At 45.2% G+C, this 20,072-nt stretch overlaps 1 protein-coding gene across 1 annotated transcript in view; it reads right to left on the bottom strand.

Moving 5' to 3' along the window:
• The window catches only part of cacng7a (calcium channel, voltage-dependent, gamma subunit 7a), a 39,161-nt gene extending 20,246 nt beyond the window's left edge, over positions 1 to 18,915 (bottom strand). Inside the window, exons 1-2 of the mRNA XM_030413061.1 lie at positions 18,574 to 18,915; positions 1,132 to 1,327 (exon numbers count right to left, since the gene is read on the bottom strand). Of these exons, the coding sequence (XP_030268921.1) occupies positions 1,132 to 1,327 (196 nt within the window). The 5' untranslated portion in view covers positions 18,574 to 18,915. The remainder of the gene's footprint in view (positions 1 to 1,131; positions 1,328 to 18,573) is intronic.
• Positions 18,916 to 20,072: the final 1,157 nt, after the last annotated feature.

A 20,072-nucleotide genomic window follows, 5' to 3' on the forward strand; every position in this document is an offset into this window, starting at 1 on the left:
CCAGAAACACAGATAAAGGACAGACAGACAGACTGAGACGGAGACAAACAAACAAACAAACAGAGAGGCTCAGAAAAAAAGGACGAATGGAAACGAGAGGCGAGAGACGAGAGACGAGAGGGATGATGAAGAGAGAGAACGAGCGAGGCGGAGAGGGAGTGGAAGTGGAAGAGAAAGTGAATTAGAGGTAGAGACAGATGGAGGTCGGGAGGGTCGAGAGAAAACAAGGTCTGAGCCGAGAGACGGAGGGGCTGAAAACACACAGGACGATTAACCTCACGCACACACACACACGCACACACACACACGCACACACACACACACACACACACGCACACACACACACGCACGCACACACACACACACACGCACACACACACGCACACACACACGCACACACACACACGCACGCACACACGCACGCACACACACACACGCACGCACACACGCACGCACACACGCACGCACGCACACACACGCGCACACACACACACACACGCACACACACACACACGCACACACACGCACACACACACACACACACGCACACACACACACACACACACGCACGCAAAATCAACATCCATATAAACACAAAAACATGTCAACAAATTGATGCATACATGTACAGACAAACACCATTTTTCTTTTTATCTCTCTCTCTCTCACTCACACACACACACACACACACACACACTCACACTCACACACACACTCACTTACACACACACACACGCACACACACACACACACACACACACACTCTGAGAGCCCGTTCCAAATGCCACCAGCGTTTTCCTCCCCTGACCTTTTGTACCAGGCGTCAGACGACAGGGAAACACAAACATGGCCGCCTCCCCAGAGCGACGCCATCATGACCCGAGACACAGAGACAGCCACTGCGGCGAGGACGGTTATTTGTATCCGTGCTGTCCGACCCGGCTGAACGCAGGCGTGAATGAAAACCTCTTTCTCTTTTTGTTTTTAGGGCTGCAGGATGTCTAACCGGTGAAATCAGACCGCGTCTTCATCGTCTTTGTGTTTAAAACATCAGATCTGTTGTTGAGGTCAGGGGTCAGAGTCGTAACCACAAATACAATACAAATAACATAAAATTGATTAGTTCCCGACCTGCCACGAAGCAGACCCTCCACAGGCCGGAGTGCAGCGCCATCTTGACCTCGGTGGTCTGGTTCTGCTGCAGGACGATGCCCTCCTCCATCAGCAGCCAGTAGTCGGTGGAGACGGCGACGCCGACCAACAGCAGACCGCACGCCCCGAAGATCGACGAGAGCAGCGTCAGAGCCCTCGTGCTGAACGAACTCATCTGAGGAGAGACAGAAAGAAGAAGGCGTACCTGTCAGGTGTCACGCTGAAGACGACGACAGAACATCAGTGGGAATTATTTTCAGTAACCAGAAGACAGAAAGTGACGACAGCAGAGAGGAGAGAGTCCGGTTTGTTTCAGGATCAGAGAGATGATGCGAGGACGGACACAGATCGATTCAAATCATTGATTTATACGTTTTAAAATATGCAGCAGCAGATCACAGAGGCAGGGAAAACAAGGCCGACGGGCTTTTTGATTGAAATCTTTCTTGACTTTCATTGACTGGAGCTGTTAAATATGTATGTTGTATTGAACAGGAGAAGAGATGAAAGAAGACAGGAGGGAACGATCTCGGACTCAACGGAACGTCTTCATGCTGAAAATACAAAACTCAACTCGACTCATTTTAAAGTAGAAGAGCGCTGAACAGCCTCTTCATACGAGTTTCAGAGTAAAAAGTCTCCCTCTGAAGGACATTTGTGGTCAAAGCTAACTGAAGCTCACGTCATATTAATAGAATTCAAAGACTATTAAAGTTAAAGGTAGAATCAGTAGGATTTGTCCCAGCTGTTCCTGAACGCACCACAAAGACAGTTGATTGTTGAGTCTCATTCCCAGGACGTCAAATAGACACATGTTGGGTTGGTAAAGCGTCCCGAGCAGCAACAAAGAGAGAAAATCAGAAACTCTCTGCAGATACGAGACACTAACACGCCTTTTCTCCACATTCCAGTCTCCCTCTCTGTCTGTTTACGGCTTCTTACGTCTGCCGTGCGTGACGCCAAATAAGAATAATTCACCTCAAATGCACCAAATTAAAGTAACAAGGCTGTTTTGAAAATGCGAGGAGGAGAAAGTTCAGATATTTGCGTTCAGATGTGGAGAGGAAAAGTCAAAGAGATACTCAAGTAAAGTACAGATACCTGATAAAAATCTACAGTAATGAAGTCAGTATTTAGTCAGCTCAGGCCTAACCTTCAGCAGGAAGTTGTCTCTAATATGATTAATGAAGGCAGAGATGAGCATCATTAGCTAACGAACGGTCAAACAAAAGGATGCAGAGGTCAGAGAGAAGACCTTCATTAGGTGGTCCAACATATACGATCCTGTGAGGGGTCGATAGTGCAATAAAGATTAAAACAAATCTAATTAAGCCTGGAAGATGGGAGAAACATTCAAATGTAATATGTACAGGTTGGCATGCTTCATTAAAATGAACAAATTGTGAATGAACCCTGGTGTGAAGCTCATCAGACCTGCAGGGAACATGCAGTGCAGTCTGACGCTCACTAGGTGGCAGAAACGCCTCCGCTGCCTCTGCTGAGCATCATATCAGCTGTTGACACACTGAGAAACATCCACACACACACACACACACACACACACACACACACACACACACACGCACACACACAGAGTCTCATCCATCCAGTCAAAATGGAGGTCACATTCAGCGGGCTGTGGTCTCTGTGATGTTTCACGCCTGCTTCGCTTCCACACTGCTGGAGAGCTGACCGCACACACACACACACACACACACACACACACACACGCACGCACACACACACACACACACTGAACAGAAAGTGCAGGTCGCTCACCTGGAATAATAACGACCTGCACGCACCAACAGGAGAGGAAGAAATGAAGCTGAAGCTGAACGTGTGACAACAGATGAGACTCAAAGTTGAGAAATCTTTATTTGTTGAAGATTTTAGGGCAGATTTTATGTGACGTCTGTAGACAACAACACCTTTCACAAGCTTTCTTTAAACATACCTTCCAATATTTCTGTCCTTTAAAAAAAGATTGAACCCATTTCAAAACTGTAATCCTTCATTTTATGTCACTGCGACGATCTTTTCCATGTAAATAACCTTGTTTTGTATTTTTTGTGTGAACTGTGAGAGAAAACACAACGTTCGATCCTTTTTATCATCTAAACTCAGTTGCAGATTTGTCTCGTTTGTCCAGGATGTGACTTCATAAAGCTTTAAGAAGATACACAGTGAAAAGGGCTTTTCAAATACGTCTGTGTGTTAATTAATTTACATTTTAATAAACTTGTCTTCTGATCTAGAGCTGAACTCGATCAGTCGGAGAAACTGCGTCACTACTTCAGGTTGAAACTTAAATGATTTATAAAGGAGCGAAGCTGCTGTCAGGCAACAGAAATGTGGATATACATCAATATTATCATCAATAACAAACAGTAAACTCACTCTGTGTCATCATAATTCAAACTGTCTTACTGTAACGAGGGACTGATGTCGAAAGCGATCACATTAAGCATGAGACGTGAGTGAAAGAACGGAGAGATTATATAAATAAACAGCAGAGGAGGTCATGAGATCGTCGATGATGTGCACAGAAATGTACATATCTGTGAACACATATTAAAGTATACATATTTAGCTTTTAAATCATATTAAATCTTTGTTTTGTATATTTGTGTGAACTGTGAGAGAAAACACAACGTTTGATCCTTTTATCATCTAAACTCAGTTGCAGATTTGTCCAGTTTGTCCAGTTTGTGACTTTATAAGGCTTTAAGAAGATACACAGTGAAGAAATCTGCTCCAATACGTCTGTGTGTTAATTAATTTACATTTTAAAAAACTTGTCTTCTGATCTAGAGCCGAACTCGATCAGTCGGAGAAACTGCGTCACTGCTTCAGGTTGAAACTTAAATGATTTATAAAGGAGCGAAGCTGCTGTCAGGCAACAGAAATGTGGATATACATTAATATTATCATCAATAACAAACAGTAAACTCACTCTGTGTCATCATAATTCAAACTGTCTTACTGTAACGAGGGACTGATGTCGAAAGCGATCGCATTAAGTATGAGACGTGAGTGAAAGGATGCAGAGATTATATAAATAAACAGCAGAGGAGGTCATGAGGTCGCAATGATGTGCACAGAAATGTACATATCTGTGAACACATATTTAAGTATACATATTTAGCTTTTAAATCATATTTACAGGCAGACTGACGATTGTGTTTCAGCACAGATACGTGACATTTACAGCAGGACGTTGAAGGAGGTTCAGTGACTTTTAAAAATGGTGTTTATGAGGCCGACAGAGAGGAGGAGCGAGGGGCCGATAAGAGAAAAGCGCCGGGAACAAAATGAACTCAGCAGACAAGATCAGAGCCGAGCAGATAAGAAGCGCAAAAGAAAGTCGCTGTCAGGCAGGAGCGAGCGGTGACCTCATCGCTCGGGCGAAAACGCTGCAGAGCACATTCAGCGGTGTCAGAGACGATCCGCTCGCTCACACATGAGTCACACGGTACCGATCTTTGATAGCGGCGGTGAAACACCTCTCGCCTCGAGTAGATCCCCGGCCAATCGAAACCCCGCGCGGAGATAACGGCGGACACGTCAGGAGCGTGGTGGCATTACGTGCAAATACTCGAGTATGAGCGAAGGCCTGATCCCCGACACAAGGTCCTGGAAATATTTGAAGTTTCTGGTCTGACCTCGACCAAAGACCATGAATAAATCTGCAAAACCTGAGCAAGTGGATGAGTTATAAATATTTAAAACCAGTAAGAGGGGAATGTGTGTGTGTGGCGCCAGACGGTACAACTTGTATTATCTTTTCAGGCAACACATGAATTTTAAAGCAGGGGGCCAATCCCCCCAAATATATCAGAACAGCAGCAGATCATTCAGAGTTTCACAAGTTGGCCCTGAGGAGGAAACAGAGAGCGGTGACTTTCTCCAGAGTCAAACACGCAGACGTCACCGAAAGACGTCAGACGTCAGCGCTGCAGGAAAGTCACATCCTCCCGCTGAGACAAAGGTGATTTGTGCTCGGCTCGTGTAAATAAGCATCAGTCTTAGCGCTGGAAATGTCAAGGCTCAACGCGAGACGCCGCTGAGTCAAAACACACAAATCCGTCCTCAGACGAGAGGAGACGGAGACGAGGACCTGCAGGACTCAGATAACTGTCTCTCACATAGCGCTGCTCACGCTGCGTCTCTTCACTTTCACAAACAGAAGTCTCAGAGTCGCTGAAGGACACTGTGGACGTTAAATACTGAGATCCAGTTGTTCTTTTAATCACTGGACTATAAACTGAAGACGGAGAGAAGAGATTACAGAAGCAGCGACTATGAGGAGAAAAAGGCTTTAAAGTTTTCAAACTGTTGAACACATAATCAGAGTTGAAGTGTTTTTCTCTAAACAAGTCAAAGTCATATCATCAGCACACTGTGAATCATCGAGACAGGACCTACAAACAAATTACATTTTAACTTAATACATGTAAAGTGTAATTAAAAGGTAGCCTGTTCTGACCTGCACCCCAAGAATTCAGTGATTTGTTTTTACGTTATGTTACATAAGCGACGGAAGTTACGTTACGTGATTTACAAGACTATTTTTTTTTTAACAAAAATAAAAAGGATGTTTTTTCCCTGGTCCTAACCAATAAGTTTGTGAACCTTAACCTAACCAAACCACAAACGTTCGAGACATAAGGGAGCGTAAAAATCAGAACATGTCTGCAAGCTTTATTTTGAAAGTCTGATGGGTCGGTACTGAGGCCGTGTTGACGTGTTAGTTACCGACAGCCGGAGTCTTTATCTGGCCTTTCCACTGAGATTTCAGTTAATCAAAATGGATATTTTTCAATTAGAAATCACAAAATAAATTTCATTTGAGCTTCACCTGAGGCTAGTGATGGCCCGCTGATTCAAAATTAAAAACTTTACCTCAATACTGAGACATTTCTCCGACTGTCAGTGGGCAAACAGTTCACATATTAGGACATATTCTGACTTTTTGACAGTAATTAAGTTCCCTTACATCTCAAACCTTTGTGGGTTGGTTAGTTTAAGGTTCGACAGCGACTTGATTCGGATCAGGGAAAGTAAAAAGTCTTGTAACTAATTGCTGGTAAGTTTTTTGGTCCATCTGATACTTAATTAGTTCCAATAGTCTCTCTCAGTTTCTTGCAGAGACTGTCACTTATTAAAATGTGTTTGGTTGACCCGCTCCCAGTTTTCTTGTTCCAGCTTTATCTTTTTTGTGAAATCACAGAACGTTTGACTCGGCATGTTCGAGGGAAACAAACACAGAAAATAATCTCCAGTCCAGGTCCAGTCTGTTTTTTTTATAAATGAGTTATTCTTAGAGCTGTGGCTTCGTGACTAATGAGAGACGGGAGGCTGAAGAAAAATGTGGGTTTGGAGGACAAGAACTGTTGTAATGGGTCAGCGCACACACACACACACACACACACACACACACACACTGAGGCAGGCCTGTGTTTGCTGAGATAGCTAACAACAAATGGGCCGGGATGAGGTTCTCTTTGTAGTTTAAGCCTTGAGAACGTAAACCACAATTCCCAGGTCGCACCAGCCGCTAACTAACTGTGCGTGTGTGCTGGGAGTGTCCGGGAGCAGAGGCGATGTAATGAATTACAGATGAACGGAGCGCCGGTGCTTAGGAACAAACAGACAGAGGTAATGATGTGGGGAGGAGGAAGGAGTGAGGGGGAAAAAGTAGAGGAGAAGAGAAGGTGAGCGCTCGCCGGGAAGGATTAGGGGAGAAGAGAGGGGGGAAGGAATGAGAAAGTGGAGAGTGAAATGGGAAAAAAAATTGGGGTGAAAGGAGGTGAGAAGAGATGGGATGACTGAGGGAGTAAAGGAGGAGAGGAGATCAGCGAGAGAATTGGTGAAGGATTTAGGAAGGGAGTGTGGATAAATAAAGGGTGTGGAGGGACGTGGGAAGCAGAAAGGAAGGAAAGGAAATTAGGAAAAAAGAAGGAAATGGGACGAGAGGATGAAGGTAAACGAAATGAAAGAAGGGAGGAGAAAAGGGGTGGATGAGGAGCTATTTTGGGCATTTCAAGGGACTTTATGTCAGCGCGTCCCTCCACCGGTGCACAACAGTCCCTCTTACATCCGGATCACATTGCACTAACTCAGTGAAACCTACTAGACATCATTCAGATCCCTCTGTTACTCCCTGAGATCCTGGATCCTGGACCAAACATCACTGGGGTCTACTCTGGACTCAAACACATCTACAACCCAAGTTTCGTGAAAATCCGTCTTGTAGTTTTTGTGTTATCTGGCAGACAAACCAACAAAATAAATGGACAGTCGTGAAAACACGTTTCTGCAACGAGCAGCAGGCCGAGGAAAAAAGAAGGAAATGGGATGAGAGGATGAAGTTAAATGAAATGAAAGAAGGGAGGAGAAAAGGGGCGGATGAGGAGCTATTTTTGGCATTTCAAGGGACTTTATGTCAGCGCGTCCCGCCACCGGCGCACAACAGTCCCTCTTACATCCGGATCACATTGCACTAACTCAGTGAAACCTACAAGACATCATTCAGATCCCTGTGTTACTCCCTGAGATCCTGGATCCTGGACCAAACATCACTGGGGTCTACTCTGGCCTCAAACACATCTACAACCCAAGTTTCGTGAAAATCCGTCTTGTAGTTTTTGTGTTATCCAGCTAACAAACCAACAAACTAAAAGGACAGTCGTGAAAACGCGTCTCTGCAAAGAGCAGCAGGCCGAGGAAAAAAGAAGGAAATGGGATGAGAGGATGAAGGTAAATGAAATGAAAGAAGGGAGGAGAAAAGGGGCAGATGAGGAGCTATTTTTGGCATTTCAAGGGACTTTATGTCAGCGCGTCCCGCCACCGGCGCACAACAGTCCCTCTTACATCCGGATCACATTGCACTAACTCAGTGAAACCTACAAGACATCATTCAGATCCCTGTGTTACTCCCTGAGATCCTGGATCCTGGACCAAACATCACTGGGGTCTACTCTGGCCTCAAACACATCTACAACCCAAGTTTCGTGAAAATCCGTCTTGTAGTTTTTGTGTTATCCAGCTAACAAACCAACAAACTAAAAGGACAGTCGTGAAAACGCGTCTCTGCAAAGAGCAGCAGGCCGAGGAAAAAAGAAGGAAATGGGATGAGAGGATGAAGGTAAATGAAATGAAAGAAGGGAGGAGAAAAGGGGCAGATGAGGAGCTATTTTTGGCATTTCAAGGGACTTTATGTCAGCGCGTCCCGCCACCGGCGCACAACAGTCCCTCTTACATCCGGATCACATTGCACTAACTCAGTGAAACCTACTAGACATCATTCAGATCCCTGTGTTACTCCCTGAGATCCTGGATCCTGGACTAAACATCACTGGGGTCTACTCTGGCCTCAAACACATCTACAACCCAAGTTTCGTGAAAATCCGTCTTGTAGTTTTTGTGTTATCTGGCAGACAAACCAACAAAATAAATGGACAGTCGTGAAAACACGTTTCTGCAACGAGCAGCAGGCCGAGGAAAAAAGAAGGAAATGGGATGAGAGGATGAAGTTAAATGAAATGAAAGAAGGGAGGAGAAAAGGGGCGGATGAGGAGCTATTTTTGGCATTTCAAGGGACTTTATGTCAGCGCGTCCCGCCACCGGCGCACAACAGTCCCTCTTACATCCGGATCACATTGCACTAACTCAGTGAAACCTACAAGACATCATTCAGATCCCTGTGTTACTCCCTGAGATCCTGGATCCTGGACCAAACATCACTGGGGTCTACTCTGGCCTCAAACACATCTACAACCCAAGTTTCGTGAAAATCCGTCTTGTAGTTTTTGTGTTATCCAGCTAACAAACCAACAAACTAAATGGACAGTCGTGAAAACGCGTCTCTGCAACGAGCAGCAGGCCGAGGAGCTGTCCACCGCCGCGGTGCTGAAATCCTCACGACACCCAACACACACACACACACGCTGCCTCTGCTACTCATTCATCTCTCTCTCTTCAGGCCTCTTTCTTTTTTTGGGTGTTTTACACATGAGTGTCTTTCAAAACGTCCCCTCCTGATGGTTCTGTTGACCCAGTTTCTGTACGGTGTGGAGACTCGGCACTGTCGGAACAAAACAAGGTGGAACAAAGTGATTGTTGACTCTCGTGAAGTGTTTCTGGGGTGGAGAGTTAGTTCAACAAAGCTGCTGACTCCAACACAGGAGACCTCAGTCCGTATTTTATATTTTAAGAAGCAAACATCTGGTGTTTACACTCTTCTGTCACACGCTCAGAGACTTTTTAAGCCATTGTAAGACACATATCCCGCCCAAGGACCCAATCGTCTGCTTCATCTCAGCTGGGAAACATATCAGCCAATCGTGTTGTTGTTCACAGTTGAGATTCAGGAGTTTGGACCAGGTGAGTGCGACCAAGAAAAGGTGAGGTGATTCCAACATTAACCCTCACAGACCCAGACAGCTGATAAAATAGCTATTATTCTAAAATGTTCAATAACGTTTTGCACCACTAATCCTGTCCACACGCTTTAGAAACCTCATGTTGTTTGGACATTCAGGGGCTCCGTAGTGAACGTGATCGTGCCACCGTGTTCATCAATTTCTTTCTATCTGGGCCAACTGGCGCTGGTCGTAGTCGAGGTACTGGATCACACGTTGCTTCCAAACACACGTATGTGGTCGGTAGATGAAATATAGGATTACACCTGATTTTCAGTGAAAAATGTCCACATGGTCGTGTAATAAATCAGTGAAACTTGCTGAGGAAAGTTCAGATATCGACAAAGAATGCACATGGAAGTTTAATTTCTGGAGCTTCTGTCTGATTTCACAGAAGATTCTAGTAAATTCTTCCATTCTCAGACAAACCAAATGTATAACTGTGACTTTAAATGAACCAAACTGACATCTGAGGTTCTCCTGAATCAAATGATGTTCGCCGCCTGACTCAGACTGTCAGAATAAGGTTTGAAAAACTAAAGACCTAAACGTGGCCAAAGCCTGGTAAACAAAGGAACGTGCACCGAAACTAGTGTCCAGCAGTTGGCGCCGATTATCAAACTCCCATCTCCAGATGTTTAAGAGCGCACCTGAATGCATCATGTGTGAGTAGCAGCAGTACAAGCTGTGAGGAAAAAAGTGTTTTAAATCTAATTTTGCGGCAAAATTATGTTGTTTTTCACTCAGATTCACGATGACCAGTGAACATGAACTTACAGCTCTCTCTCTATGTATTCCGACGGGGTCCTGGTCTTGCTAAGCCCGATAATAACAGCTTTGGGCGTCGCTAAGATGGCTACTAAGTGGTAAGACTTTGCATAAAAGGACTCTGATTAGCTGTTCTCCTGGAGGCAAGGAGGGAAGGGGGAGGTCGGAGGTTGAGGTCAGCTCCAGTGCTGCATTTTCTTGAGATAACAGTGCTTATTTTTCTCGCTCAGAGGCACTTCAGCAGGGCGAACGCACACCGCCGCTGATTATATCTTTATTCCCGCCGCTGCCTGTCATCTCGTTTTACGTCAAACTCTGAATGTGTGTCTGTTTCCTCTGTTGAATGACTATAAAACGGAACATTTAATGACTTTACATAATCGCAGAACCTGAAGCGCCGTTCACCCGCCGTCTCCGCCCCTCCAGCACAAAAGTCTCCAAAAGTGAAAAAAACTGAACGTCGCCGCGGGGTTAAATTTAATCCGCCTCTTCATTACAACACAACAGGCTCGACACGATCGTCCCGTCCCCGCCCCCCTGCACGATTTCAATTTTTTATTTGGATCTATTATTAATTCTGTTTAATTTTTATTGGAGGCTTAAAAGCATCCTCAATGAAGTCCAACTTAATGAATGAGTGTGCGTTGCTAATTAAGGCACTAAAGCAGGGGTGTCAGAGTGGGAGTGATAATAAGTTTCCTTAATCAGGAGCTTTGCACGTATGAATTAATTTCCGGAAATAGGCCATTTACTTAATAAAGAGCCCATTGTGCGGTATATAGTCGGAGAGATGGTTTTTATCTCCCATCAACAAGCCTCTTCACTGGTGATTATTGTGACGGGTCTGCGTTGGATAATTCTACGTCTCACTTAATGAAAAATGACACAATTGTAACTGAAGAACAATGTGGACGGAATTAAACTAGTAATCTGATAAAACATGAAGGATTCATATGAGATCTGGACATATTAAACAAACTTTGTCTTTTCATTAAAGGCCCCCACGACATGTTTCATCTTGATCAGCTCACAATGAGTGAAGTGGTCCGACTTGAAGACTCTCAATTCTGCTAAAATTAAAAACATGTATGTGTTTCTTGGTTCTCTAAGCTCTTCAGAAGCACAGATGCACAATAAAGAATAATAAAAGTAATAGAGTCCAGGCTCTCATTTGTGGTCAAAGCTAACTGAAGCTCACGTCATATTAATAGAACTCAAGGACTATTAAAGTTAAAGGTAGAATCAGTAGGATTTGTCCCAGCTGTTCCTGAACGCACCACAAAGACAGTTGGTTGTTGAGCCTCATTCCCAGGACGTCACATAGACACATGTTGGGTTGGTAAAGCGTCCCGAGCAGCAACAAAGAGAGAAAATCAGAAATCTCTTTTCTCCACATTCCAGTCTCCCTCTTCTTACGTCTGCCGTGCCGTGCGTGACGCCAAATACAAATAATTCCCCTCAAATGCATCAAACTAAAGTAACGAGGCTGTTTTTAAAATGTGAGGAGGAGACAGTTCAGATGTTTGAGTAGTCAGAAGTCTCAGAAAAATAAATATAATTATTTCTCTCGTCTGCTCTCCTCAGTAGTTTGGATTTGTTTGCTCAGCTGGAAAGAGTTTCCGAGAATTCAACTTTTGACTCATGATCCCAGTATCTCTAAAATCTTTGCTCCGCTCCAAAGAGGCCAAGTTTTCATCCATTAATATGGATCAATATTTAATATGAATATTTCCTGCGACTTCGAGGAAACCAGCTATACCATATGCACTCCAAGATGGTTTTTCAAAAATCTTGGCTCCTTAAAATTAAGAAGTGGCGAAGATTCAAAAGGTGAATCAGACGAAACGGAGATGAAAGACTCGGCAGCGACGGCGGGTCAATATGGAGCGAGGCAGAGCGACTGCTGAGCCTCACGAAAACTACGCGTCCCATGGTGCCGGGCGGGGGTCCACAGATGGCGTTCCCAGGTTAGCTTGCTCGCGTTGGGGGGAGGTGATGGGGAGGGGTTGTTTTCTGTTGAGAAGGCAATATGTCCCTCTGTCAGCAGCGAGAGGCTCGCGCCAACTGGCAGGAGGAGAGAGATGGATATTTAAAGACGGGAAGAATGGAATGGAGTCGTGCAGGAGGGGATGATTAAAGGGAGTAAAAAAAAAGATGGAGAGAGGAGGGGCATGAGGTCAAATGCATGTGCTGGATTAGATAACCCCGAAAATCATTTGTAAGAGGGAATGAGGAAGGAAGAAAAGAAGGACGGCGAACGCCATGACACATAAGAAAAAGGGATTATGATGCTGAAAGCAGTTAAGTTGGTAAGGAAAGAAAGGACAAGCAGAGAACGAAGAATTGAAGGACATTTAGCTCTAAAACACCCCCAAAAAAAACAAGTTATCGTTCTTAAAAATAGCATCAAATTCTCCAGACGGGAACTGAACCACGCTCGCGTTCGCCGGGAGCCGCCGGAAGACTCTCGTTCCTCAAAGCGAGTACTTAAGACGATGAAAGCTTTGGGAAACAAACCCCTCGTCCTGTAGTCTGTGGAACGACTGCTGGACTGATAAAGATAATTAGCTTATGCGGCGCGTAAGAAAACACACACACACACACACACACAGAGAAAGGAGGGAATGCCTGCGATAGACTGTGTGTTAATGTGCTGAGGAGATAAAATAGAGGGAGCGATAAGCAGAGATACAGTCGGAGAATAAAGGAGGCGAGAGGAGGAAGGGGAGCGGGAGCTTACAGGGAAAGACCTTGGCCCAAAAACAGAGGAAAGTCCTTGTACGTACGCACATACTGTACGTCACACACACATGCAGCACGGCTGGCTGGCTGGAAGCAGGAAGTGTTAAGTGTGACACATCCTACACGTCTGTTCATGTGCAGGATTCATAAAAAGCCTCTCACACACACACACACACACACGGCTTCATTCACCTTCACTCAGTTTGAATGTTGTGTAATTTGAGGTCACGTCTGGTTTCGGCCGGAGGGGGAATCGTCCTTAACTGTGCCTGAGCCCAACACTGAAAATATATCTCTGCTGCTGGGAGGGAAGCTTCCATCTCTAGGATGTTTGCCTGCCAGAGAAAAAACAGCTTGAATGCTTTGATTTTTTTTAGATTCTCCGCTTTGACCTAAAAGGAACCGACTCAAGATGTGAATGTGAGCTGGGCTGTCGCAGATTTTGAATACTGTTTGTTTTTAACAACATTTCAACATTTCTGCAGAACTCTGACACAATCAGATTCATTAATATCGGGTTTTATGTCGAGGGAAACGTGCTGGTGATGGCTGCCAAGCCAGAGACCAATGTTAAAGATGGCGTTTAGACATTTGTAGGTGTGAGACCGCTGGACGATCAGGGTGAAGCAGATATTTTTGAGAAGACATTTTTTGAGATGACATCTCCAGCCGCGTTTGTAGCGACAGAACCAGTTATTTTAAGCCGAAACAAGATGTTTTTCTAACCATGACCAAGTGGCTTTTGTGCCTAAAGATAACCAGAGCATAAGAACAGCATTGTGACGACATAAAAATGAAAATTGAGCTTGAATATAACAGAAAGAACGTAAAGTTCCAACACATCAGTGGTTCTCAGAAACGGACATCGCCATCATTTGTTTATCATGATGATTGGATTGGGTCAACCACCAAATTTGATGACTTGGGCTCAAAATATATTTGCTTTTGATGACGCGTTCACGTACGCATGATGGCTGCCACACGTATCCTGGGTCAGTTTGGAGCATTTGTCGTGCACGTTCTCAGAAATCAACGCTACGTGTCCGAAAGATGTGCATATAAAGAGCAGTATGAACAGTGTTGAGGGTCGCCACGTAGGGTTCCTGGAGTCGACATGCATCAAACTGGATTATCTCTGTTATGAATCATTGTTTACTTATGTTTTACAACCTTTTTACACTCCTCACACAACTACTTTTGTCACCTTTTGCATGAGAAGCCGAAGGGAACATCATGAAAGCCTCTGAGGAGATACTGCAGGAAGGTGTGTTCCCTTCTCCTCATTTGTAGGATTAATTGTGCTGAGACAACAATTGTGTTGAGATGCAAAACACACAGCTCTTGGAGAGAGATCGGAGAGGCAGCCAGCGGGAGACGGCGGTGACGGGCTTTGTGTCTCTGCCTTCGACTGTCTCTAGATTTAGTTGTTTCATTCTGAACCCCTGAATCCAGAAAGTACTTCAACCTCAGCAGCCTTCACGAGTTCAACTAAAACTACTTTCATTTGCTTAAAAAACAAATCCCCCTGTTGCTGAATCAACATGACAGCGGAGCCGTGTTGTCGTCTCTCCGCTGGACAAATGTATCTCAAGGACTTCGCAGTACCTCGAGTAACCCGAGTGGGAAATGAAGCGCTGACCCTGCCGCTGTCGCTGACTCACACCATCAATCAGCCGTTTAAACAACTGAAGTTAGCGTGTGATTCATATCCCTTCACCTCAGAGGGCTGCGCGCCATCTGACCACGATGATACCTCACGTCTTACACAAGCGGCGTTCGGATCTGTGCACAGCTCTGCAGTCGACTAAATGTTTGCATGTTTTATCAGAACCTTCTGACCCACTGTGATGGGGGTTCTGAGCTTTCACACTCACACTCAGACTGTCAAGAGGAACTAATTATTAATACGAGGCGTATTCTGCTGCATTTTCAGAATGGGTCTTAAACGGAAGCCCGCTTTCCCCCTCAACCAACCTTGACTAATTCCACCTCGGTTTGCGGTTTACTACATCTCCATAATTGTACTTTTGTTGTCATTGTGCGTTTTCTGCAGCTTTATTCTTCAGCTGTAGCAAAAAGAAAGTACTGACAATGAAAAGCAGGACAGAAAAGGAGGTTTTATTTTCAAGAAAAAGCCCAGAAGTGATCTGTGTGTTCTCTTCTCAGACAGCGGCGGTCTTTTTGTTGGATTGGATCGTTGATTGTGTCGGATTGTCTTTTTGTTTGGGGGCCGACACCAATCACTGATGGTTTGTTCTCTCGGACATACACTTAAAGCAAAGTGTTTTTATATCTTTGTATTGCAAATGGCGACGGTGCAAAGCATTTCCAAGGGAAAGCTTCTCAACAATGACAAACCTTAGCTTGCTATTCCTGTTCCGGCTGCACCCACTTCTTCTAAGGTCACCTCTTCACCAGCTGAGTTTGAGATGTGGTTTCCTTTTCTCAATGGATAACATACGCTTTACTACAAGTCCTGAATATTAAAGATGGCTCGTGTGCGAACGAATCAGTTTGAAGGAACGACTCTTTAACGCAAACGAACTGACCTGATTCCACGTTTCACTTCTCTCTTGTTCGTTCGTTCGTTCTCACAGACGAGTCGCTGTGTTGTTCACTGTTTAGTTATCAGAATGATGAAGAGGACTGAGAGCCAGCCAATCAGATGCTGAGTTTAGGAAACTGTCATCCAATTTTAGCCAATGAGAAACAGGAAAGCATAGCAACGGTTTCCATGAAAAAAAACCCCATTTAATTTCGTTCGTAGCTCGTCGTTCTCGTTCAGTCAGTCGGTCACTCTCGGCTTACCTTTAATACATTTAATCAATTTAATGTCAAGGTGAATATACACATTATCCACTGTTGTGTTGTCTAAAAGTACACATAATCTTGAAGTTGCAGCTGTGTATTTGCCTCGAACTACAGTGTTATGTTGACCGTTAGCACGATCGTTTGAGAACGAGGAGCTGAGAACTGTGCGTTACATGATTCACCGCTAAACGCGACTGAACGAACGCTATAAACGATTCTTCCTGCCGAACTGACCGACAGGAACTGAACCTCAACATCGAACGATGAAATCCACCTCTGCTGCGAAATCGTTGAGTTGTACAAACTGTACATGGCTAAATTTGACTGCTACACTGGGGGGTCGTTGGAAAAGCTTTGATGGATCCAAACATGTTTTGAAAGCCACTATATGGATTACTCAACTCCACCAATCACGGCCACTGCACCAAATTTAATGCTAAAGTGAAAAAACGTACATGTAAACCATCTCGCAGCCCCACTGGGACCAACTCTGCCCGACATCGAACCACAATGCTGAATGCTGAAGCTTTCACACACTGGCTGAAGGTGAAGTCATCGTGATAAACAGACGGACGCATGAAGCAGATGAATCACGACGTAGATGAAACGCGAGTTGAGCGTCCACAGAAACACTCAAAATGAAAAATGACTGAAACCTTTCTTAAACTAATAAAGCATAAACACCAGGCTTCCATCGCGTGCTCCACATTTTATTTCTTCTCCAACATTTTGAGTTGAACATGTTGCTCCTTCAACTACGTCAACTCATCGCACACTCGCCTCTTCTACACTAAGATAACGGCACGACGGGAGAATTAGCTTCACCTGTCGCTTAAACACAATTACAAACATTTGCATAAAACACTAATGGATGAAAATGTGCATAAATTTACTGATTTTCATAAAACGTCGAGGCCGTACCGACGATGTCAGCATTATTAATGCATGATTCTTTGAGAGCTTATTGAGACTTTTCATTAAATTTACATTTTCATAACACTTCACAGTCATTTATCCTGTGAAATTCTAGTTTGTCACATTTTATATCAATAAATCAGAGGAGGCGTATTGAGCGTAGGCTATCTGATGATTGGTGGAGATGTGAGTCCTCTTGATATAAAGTATATCTTAGATGGCACGCAGCAGAGCGTATACCTCCGCCGAGGCTCAACAGACCCCTCCGACTCAGTGGCACTCTAAATTTTAAACCACACTATAACTGCTTAACTATAATTTATACCCACAACTCAGAGACACCAGCCACCTAAACACATCTGATTCTTTCATCATTTATCCTGCAATTTTACAGAAAGCGAGATGTAAATTCGGGGATCCACACCAAAGGTTGATGGGGTTTATTCTGGCCCGTGACCCGTCCTCCAGCCAAGATTCATGGAAATCTGTCATTGTGTAATCATGCTGACAAACCAACCAACAAACCAACATAATTTATGACAGTATATACAGCTGTTGTGTCATCGTACGCTGCACCGGAGGAACGTCTCTGCAGATCATCCTTCCTCTTTCTTACAACAGCAGCAGCAGCAGCAGCAGCGAACACACCGGTTCACAGTTATCACCAGATGCAGGCTGGGAAAATAGGTGGAGAATGAAAAAGAAAAACAAGGAGCTTCTTCCCCCGTCTCACACACACACACACACACACACACACTTTGCATATGTATGCAAGTAAAGAGAGAGAAAGATGGACCCAATAAGAAGTGCTGCAGTCTGCTGGAACAGTATCACAGGATGGGTTCCCCGAGAAGGAGCCAGGAGTTTTTAGAGCACACACACACACACACACACACACAGACACACACACACACACACACACACACACACACACTCTGTCTCACCCTCACACACGTTTGCCTCAGTCCGGTGTCTCCTCCCTATCCTCTCTCCTCTCTTTCTATCTGACACACACACACATATATACTGTAATGACACAATCACATCATCCACACACACTTTGCCCCCCCACCCTCCTCCTCTTCCTCCTCCTCCTCCTCCCTCCATCCCTCCCTCCCTCCTCCCCTCCACGCGCCGCTGGGAGTGAAGCGGCTGTACTGAGCTCCTCTCCAGACTCTGTATGAACTGTACGGTGTTTCAGCGCGCTGCCTCCAAATGCGCCACACTAATCACTGTACAGTACATTCCTCCGCTAACAGGCCGTGCAGACACACTCATCAGCAGCTGTCAACACACACACACACACACACACACACACACACAAGAAAAAATCCCAGCGCACATCTCCTCCCTCCTCACAGCGAGCGAGGAGCAGGGAGACTTCTCCTCCTCCTCCTCCTCTCTTACACAACATCCCTGCCTTTCTCTTTTTCCTATATTATCATTATTATTATCATTATTATTATTATTATTATCATCATGTCACGGAGGAGGATCGAGGCTGGGTCGCATGTCAACACACTGAGCCACATGCACGATGAGCAGAAAGTCCTGAAACGTGCGCAGCCAGAAGAAGAAGAAGAACGCGGAGCTCGCCTCTCCTCCCAGCAAGAAGCCAAAGAGTGCGAGCGGCTCCGAGGCAGATGTGCGGCGGGAGAGGAGGAGAGGAGGAGAGGAGGAGGAGTGGTGAGGGAATGAAGAGGTTTTCTGGTTGAGGCGCAGTTAGAAAAAAAATGAGGCAGCAGAAGCTTTTACTCACCCTGCGGAGCGGAGAGCTGCTCGGACGGTGCAGCCGAGGAGAGATCTGTGCGCACTGGGAAGCCTCAACACCAAAATCGCAGTTTTCGCCTTCTCTCTCTCTCTCTCTCCCTCTCTCTCTCTCTCTCTCTCTCTCCCTCCCTCTCCTGCTCTCGCCCCTCTCTCTCCCTCCCTCTCTCTCTTTTGCGTGTTTCCCCGTACTCCCCTCTTTTCTCTCTCTCCCCCTCTTTCACTCCTCCTTCTCCTTCTTTACTTCACTCTGCTCTTCCAGCACTGCGGAGAATCGGTTGAATGGGCTTCACTGTAGTTTGGGGTATGGGGAGGTGGGACTGGTGTGTGTGTGTGTGTGTGTTACAGTGATGTAGGCTTGAGGGAGAAGACACGCACGCACGCGCACGCACGCGCTCAACGCACGCGCGCAAAGACAGCATGGCATGAGAGCGTGCATGCTGGCTGCAATTGAGGACACATCACCAGAGCTGACAGCATGACTGATTCAAACATACAGCAACAATTAGCATCTGTGTAACTCGTTAATGAGCAAAAAAAAAACAAAACAGGGACTCTGTAGTGGGAGCCAGCTGCATTCAGTCTTTATTCCACGTTAATCTCTGAGGCGGCAGGATGACTGACAGCAGCGAGCGGATCTCCAGCAGAGAGCCAGAAGAAGAACGAAAGCGAGCTCCGATGGGTTCGTTTGATTCGACTGTTTTGCGTCTGTGATGAAGCCGCCGCGATCACAACTCGACAAAGTGTTTGAAAACGGATGAAACCCCCGTCGAGATGGACCGTTTTCACGTTTTCAAGGGGATCCTCAACACCAACACACAGAATATATCACAGCAGAATGAACGATGGCTGAGTAACATCGGCTTGCGTTAAAACTGAACGTTTCTTTACGTCTGTTTAGGTTGAATTTTCTGTTTCTGTCCTGTCACGCCGCTCTGGTTGGGCTTAAAATACCTGATTTGGTCGTCACGATCACAGAAGGAAAGTTCTCCCAGTTCTCCTCTAAAAACACCTGCTTTTGTCTCCACAACAACAGCTGGAAATGTCCTCAAAAACATCCAGCTGTGTGACTCCAGCTGTGGTTGGTCGTTTGGCAGCTTTGCCGGCTTTAATAACCCCACCACCACCTCTTCCTCGCCCTCCTGAGGTCCCTTGTCGATGCCCGGTAGTCGTGCATGACGGAGCTCTGCACCATCGTGACATCGTGATTTGAATTAGCCTCTCGCCACAGAGCACAAGCAGTAGTGTGTCCCTCCTGAGTTGCTGTAAAGTAAGAGTTGTTTGTGTTGGCGTGACATGTGGGAGAGAAATTAAAAAGACGTCGTCGCTGCTGGTCGATACATTAACGTCACCTCTCCATGTCCTGTATATTATTCCTGCTCAGTTAAACAAACCAAAGACAATGAAATATTGATGTTTTGCAGTGTTGCAGCATTATTTGTGTTCTCAGTTTAGCTTCCTCTGTTCAGCTAGCCAGCTAACTTTGCTTCA

Source organism: Sparus aurata, chromosome 3, assembly GCF_900880675.1.
Source record: "Sparus aurata chromosome 3, fSpaAur1.1, whole genome shotgun sequence".
In the NCBI taxonomy this organism is placed as follows: domain Eukaryota; kingdom Metazoa; phylum Chordata; class Actinopteri; order Spariformes; family Sparidae; genus Sparus; species Sparus aurata.